Source organism: Manis javanica, chromosome 18 (assembly GCF_040802235.1).
Source record: "Manis javanica isolate MJ-LG chromosome 18, MJ_LKY, whole genome shotgun sequence".
Classification (NCBI taxonomy): Eukaryota; Metazoa; Chordata; class Mammalia; order Pholidota; family Manidae; genus Manis; species Manis javanica.
In genome coordinates, this window is record NC_133173.1 from 14,295,461 (window position 1) to 14,302,130 (window position 6,670).

General features: G+C 38.5%; 1 protein-coding gene across 5 annotated transcripts in view; it reads left to right on the forward strand.

Annotated features, from left to right (window-relative positions):
- The window catches only part of LRRC28 (leucine rich repeat containing 28), a 130,568-nt gene extending 130,212 nt beyond the window's left edge, over window positions 1-356 (forward strand). For all 5 annotated transcript variants that reach the window (XM_037000578.2, XM_037000575.2, XM_037000580.2 and 2 more), the window contains one exon: window positions 49-356. Coding sequence is in view for 4 of the 5 variants with exons in the window: in XM_037000575.2 (XP_036856470.1) it covers window positions 49-121 (73 nt within the window). In the remaining variant the exon portion in view is untranslated. The remainder of the gene's footprint in view (window positions 1-48) is intronic.
- Window positions 357-6,670: the final 6,314 nt, after the last annotated feature.

A 6,670-nucleotide genomic window follows, 5' to 3' on the forward strand; every position in this document is an offset into this window, starting at 1 on the left:
TTAATCTTGAACTCACAGTGCTTTTCTCTGCCTTTTTTCCCCTTCCAGGAGGACAACTGTTAGTTTCGTGGCTTACTGCTGCTCCACCCAGTGTCTGCAGACCTTTGACCTACCAAGTTGATAGACACTCAAGAGCCTCCGGAGTGTTGCCAGCTTCACGCTGCAGTCGCCTGCATATCGCATATGGTTTGTGCAGCAGAAGGATAGGATAGTCCCACCAAGAGAAACAGGCCCTTACATCCTGTCCTGTCAAATACGGGAGACTGCAGAACTCTCTGGAAATGTCATGATTGAGCCTCAGAGCTAAAATGCCTTCCCCCTTTCCCCAAGTTGGAATATATCCTCCCGAAAATTAAGGACCCTTTGTCTTCTGTGTTTTTCTTTTTATGTGACTGTATCTCATACACGAACTGTTTAGTGTGATGTGCCTCCCCAGGTCTAATTTAAAGCAAGTTTCAGTTCCCTGAAGAACTAGAACTTGATTATGCAGCCAAATTAACTTTTGAACACATACACCTTCAATGACACTTTTGATCTTCTCCTTTCTCTTTCTTTCCCAGAGATTATGCTCCATATTTTTAACAAACATTAGAGAACCCCACAGCATCAATAGTATTGAATAGCCGCCCAAGTTGGCGACAACGTTAGACTCCAGTTGTCATGTGGCTCCACAGGAGTCCTCGCAGACACCCCCCGGAAAGTCACAGCCTTGTGTATAAATTTTGCGATGTATTAAGAGACTTTCGTGAGGGGTTTTGAAAATAAAAATGTAGGCTGTAAATGAAATATACTCCTATTTTGAAAGACTATTTATAGAAAACTAATTTTTGAAACTGTATTTCCTGGTAAGATTTTTTTCATATGAGAAAAGTTTGAGGAATATTTGAGACTTTAAAAGATCTGATCCTTTTCTTTCTAGATTTAAACATTTTGTGGCTTATGAGAAAAGGGGAGAAAAAAACATCAAAATATGACCTTCAGTAATTCTTGGTAGATGGGTTTATGATTCAGCTTATATAACTTTGAAACATTATTTTTACATGTGAAAAACAGGCTTTGGCTACTTCTACTAGATGTTAGCAGGGTGATTCTAAGTACAACTTGTGCATGTTTATTTAAATACCTGGTGCATTAGATTATCTTCTTTTTGATGGCTTCATAAATACTTAACACACTGTTGTCCAGATACCACTGAGAAAACACAGGAAAAGCAGGTCCAAATTCCACTTTGGACTTTTCCAAAAAACCATAGATGGGAATTATATGAGATTACACTCTGACAGAAGACACGCTCTTAATGGAGGAGCACGTATTTGCTCTTCCTTTGAAAGGAGTGCATTTTAATGTTGGCTTGCTGCTCATCTGGTTGCTGTGAAGGGATTCTTTTTTCATTCTAATTATAGAGTTTTCTCTAAGGCAAGACTAAAAGAACCAGGAAGGTTTAATTGGAAGGAAAATTACTTTTAAAAAATTTCAGACTTGTAAAAATTTGGTTTATGGAATTTTATTAGCTGCCCTAAATGCTAGGCTCTAACAGTGCTAAAAATCCTACATGGTTAGTAACAAATGTGTGACCTTTTCAGTCATACCACCTGCTGCCCGGAAAGCAGACAGACGATGCATGTAGAATGGTGAAGGCAGAGCATTACCATGTGTTCCAGCTCTTTCCCCTGTGCATACTTCTTCCTGTCCCTTTCATAACGTGGCCTGTTCAGCCTTAACATTTCAAAGGCTTGTAGTATAATAGGAACTGAAGATCTATATAAAAAATATATGACTTCTTTCATCCTTTGGAATAATTGAAGTTTTAGTGTAACCTCTACATGTATATATACATTGGCAGGTGAAAAATGTGGCAGGAAACTTCACAAATGCAATTCAGACCTACGTGGCTGCTGCCTATCATTTAAGCGACATTAAATATATTTCACCATCTTTCTACTTCATCCTCTACAGTCATGTCTTAAAATGGAGCTGTGGAATATGCTGACCTGATATTCAGGGTCCTCACTGAGATAAGAATATGTAGTACTTTTGTTTTAACTTTTTGAAATTTTGTAGAGACACTTACCAGTCCAAGCTCCTCTCAGTACCTATTATAAACGGTGTGCATTGAACACCAGCAGCAAGCTGGGCAGACAACCCTGTAGGCAGTCTCAATCCTTGTCCCTTGGGGTAGCACCCAGCTTAAATTGATGAAAATCGAAATTTGTCATTTGGCTTCCCTGGTGCTGTTCATTATAAAGATTTTGTACTGGATTCACTGATGTCATTCCTAACCTTTTGATATTATAAAGGAATGTTGCAGATGAAAAAATTTGCCTACATGCTATGTATTTGAATTGCATTCACAGCTTTACAGAAAATTCTAAAGCTATATATGTGTTTTCTGGAGCAATAGTTATTCTAGGTGAGAAATATTTCATGCAGTTATCATAATGCAAAAGAAAAAATTGAGTTAATTGGAAAATAGTCTGTTCAGGTAAGTTTACATCAATAATCTGATGTGTGGTTAATGGTGTATTTTAAAATCCAGGGTGCCCTATTGGGCATAAGCCTTCTTATAGTGTAGTGGGGTCATTTTAAGTGGATTACCCTGCAAGTGTTCTTCAAAATGCCTACTTGTTATCATACTAAAATCCTCAAATATATAACATGTAGACATAAGATTATGTACATGACAGTTGCATCTTCAGTGAATAAAATAGATATTTTGAGCACACTTTAAAATTTTTTAAATGACCTGTACACAAAGGAGGCCTGGCTGGTGGAGGACCCACTCTGGTTAACAGAGAAGAGTAATGAGGCCCTTTGTTCCCTGGTCCTTCTCTTCTGCAAAAGTGAAATATGCGTTAAATATCTTCTGACCAGCATGCTCAGCACTCACAACCTGTCACACTCTGGCTTGTGCAACTAGTTGAATGTACATCTCACTCTTCTTCCAATTTAGCCTTATGAATTAAAATGTTTATAGTCTAAGAAAAAAAGCTTCAATGCCAGATGGCTTATGAGGCTTCCCGTATAGTTTTCCCTAAAATACATACCAATTTTATAATCTCCGGGGACTTTCAAAGCCAGTTTTAAAATTGTTAAAGTAAAATGAGGTTTTCTGTTTCTTGAAGAATCAGACATTTTTGTCTTTACTGTAAAAATGTTAAACACAATACATTGCCTCAGCAGAAATCAAAACATTTTTATTCAGGTGATTTATGAACATGGATTCCTATCTAGGTCAACACTAACACAACCTGATGTAATTAAAATATTGAGATGTAGATTCATTTCACAGACTTGTAAATGTACTCTCTAGGAATCTTACTTAAAAATGTATCCTTACATAATCTTGGCCATTTCATTACGCTTTTATTATATTTGTGGTTTCCACCAACCCCTACTTACTCCCAATGAGGTGCTGTCCTACATTTCTCCAGGAATTCAGTAAGTATCTTGCCTTCTCTTTAACAGAGGGAATCTTCATAAAATTCTATATTCTTGAAAACAGCTTTATGTCTGTCTATAATGTATTCAAATCTCATTGTCCTTACTCAGGAAGTATCTTCCTGTGTCATCAGCTAATAAAATGGATCCAAAAGTGATGTGAGTGTTTCTAGGAAAAGGACTGATCACAGCTGAGTGGCTGTTACTCCTGGCCAGGAAAAGATGCTGCTTTGCAGCCTAGGAAGTTCTCTTTGAAGCACGACTGTGTGGTGGTCCCTTACCCTTAGGAGACTGAAAAATACTGGCAGCCCAGTGTGGTGGCTGGGCAGAAGGTGGAGCATTTGGAGATCATTTCTCCATGTAATTAAGAGACTTGCAAGGGTTGGCCAGGGTTTTTCCCCAACTCACCTTACAGTTGAGTGTGGGTTATCTGCTATCTGTGTTAAAGAATATCAGGTTTTGTTTCTCGTAATGATTTTTTTTGTATCATTAATCTACAATTACAGGAGGAACATTATGTTTACTAGGCTCCCCCCATCACCAAGTCCCCTCCACATGCCCCATTACAGTCTCTGTCCATCAGCATCGTAAGATGCTATAGAGTCACTACTTGTCTTCTCTGTGTCGTACAGCCCTCCCGTGCCCCCCCCCATTATACATGCTAATAACGTCCCCTTTCTTTCCCCCCCTTATCCCTTCCCACCCATCCTCCCCAGTCTCGTAATGATTTTGAGAGACTGTAAAGATCGGTCATCCTCCCTCCATCCCTCCTTATTTTCTTCCCTTCCTCCCCTATCTCCATCCCATCTTTCCTCCTTCCTTCTTTTCTCTCCCTCTCTCTCCCTCTTCCTCCTTCCCTCCCTCCCTCCTTCCCTCTTTCTCTCTCTCTTTTTGTATAATGAAAGAATTTCCTAAAACTCCTAGTCTGACCACTGAAAAGAATTGTGACAACATTCATTTAGAGTGCGAACATTTCTAAAATTCATATCCAGTCTGGCTGTTCTACAGTTGCTACTGTTTACAGAATTGAGCTTGAACCATGTGAATGTCTAGAAATGTTAGTAGTAGTGACTTCATTGTTCTAACCGGGTTCATTTTGTTAAGAAAAATAAAAGGACATTAAATACTTAAATCCAGCAAAAATGGTGGAGCAGGAACCTCCAAAAAGTTACCTCTCCATAAAAGCAAGGAGAAAATTGGCAAAAATTGTCAGAATCAACTTTTTTCAGAACTCTGGAAATTAACCAAAGGCTTGCAGCAGTCCAGGGAATATTTATTCAAGAGAAATAGCTGAGTCTCAGTGAGAATAGTAAACTTTGAGGCATTTTAGCGTGCCCTATTTCCATTAACCAGCCTCTACATACCCTTGAAAACCAACAGTCCACAGTGAAGACAGAAGCAGCGGGATGGGCAACCCTGGAGGCGGCAGAACGCAGCCGGAGCTCCTCCAGTGCCTTACTCCCAGAGAATTGTCAGCATTTGACTTTTCTGGTGATACCCTGGAAGATTGACCTGCAAGGCTGTCTTTTTATTTTGCCTGATCAGCGCTTGCCATGTGTGAAAAGCCTTTTCCACAGGGAACATGTATCAAAAAGAAGAAAAAATAAGGCAGTTGTGGCTGCCTAAAGCAATAGAAAACCATCAGAGCAAACAAAAGCCTAACGAAAACTTATAAGAAAAGCTGAGGATGAGATATCTAATAGGGGCCTTGAAGGCACTGACATTCCTGGCAACTTAGATGATGATGTACATGCATAGGGCTTTGCATAAGCCAAGGATTGTACATCTGCTCAGGAAAGACCTGAGAACCTCCTAAGCTCTCACCTTAGGTTGACCTTGAGGATCTGCAGGAGCAGAAAGTGATGCCTAAAGCAGAGCTATCCACTTCCTGGCCGAGTGTTGAAGAGCATCCCAGTGTGCACACAAAGCCCTCAGTGAGGACGGAGAGTTCCAGTTTTCTAGTTCCAATTATTAACTCACCACAGAACTACATGAGTGAGACCAGTGTCCATGCATTACAAAGAGTATAGATTATAAGTAGAAAAAGAACCAACACATTTGAATGTAGGTCAATCAGAATTACCCAGTCTGAAAAACACAAAGATAAGAATAAAGAAAAAATGAATAGGGCCTCAAAAACCTGTGGGATAACATCTAATGGAGCAACGTATGCATAATGGGAGTTCCATTAGAAAAGAGGAGAAAAAGGCAGAATATTTGAAAAAAATGACCAAAAACTTCAAAATTTGATGAAACCATTAATTTACATGCACAAGAAGCTCAGTGAACCCTGACTAGGATAAACTCAGATCCAAAAGACACGCAACCACACTGTCGAAAGATAAAAGACCAGGAGAGAATCCTGAAAGCAGCAAAAGAGAAGTGACTCATGCACAAGATTCTCATCAGAAACCACAGAGACCAGAAGGTAGTGGGATGACATATTCAACATGCGAAAGTGAGTGATTAACAAACAAGAATCCAGTAAAACTACCTTTCAAAAGTGAAAGGATTAGGATATTTGTATGCTACTCAAATTAAGTTGGTAGTAATCCAAACTAGATTGTTATATAATAATATGTTAATTACAATCCTCAGGGAAACCACTAAGAAAATAACTAAAAAATATATAGTTAAAGATACAACATAGGAATTAAAAAGGCACACTATAAAGTATCTACTAACAACACATAGTATGGAAACAATGGAGGAATAGAAAAACATAAGACATAAAAAACAAAATGACAGACTAAATTCTACCTTATCAGTAAGTGTGATTGATTAAACACTCCAATTAAAAGGCAAAGATGGCAGATTGGGTAAAAGTCATGATACAACTATATGTTGCCTACAGAAAACACACTTTAGTTAGTGACACGAATTGGTTGAAAGTAAAAGATGGAAAAAGATACACCATGCAAAGTAACAAAAAGCTAGAATGGGTATACTAATATCAAACAAAATACAGTTTAAGCAAAAAATTGTCACTGGAGACAAAGACATCATGGTAAAAGAATCCAGCAAGGAGACATAATTATACACATATATGTACCTAACAACAGAGGTCCAAATACACGAAACAAAACCTGATAGGAAGTAAGTGGAGAAATAGGTGATTCAGTAATAACAGTTGTAGACTTCAGTGCCTCCCTTGCAATGATGGATAGAGCAACCTTGCAGGTCAACAAAGAAATAGAAGACTTAAACAACACTTTAAGCCAAATATACCTAA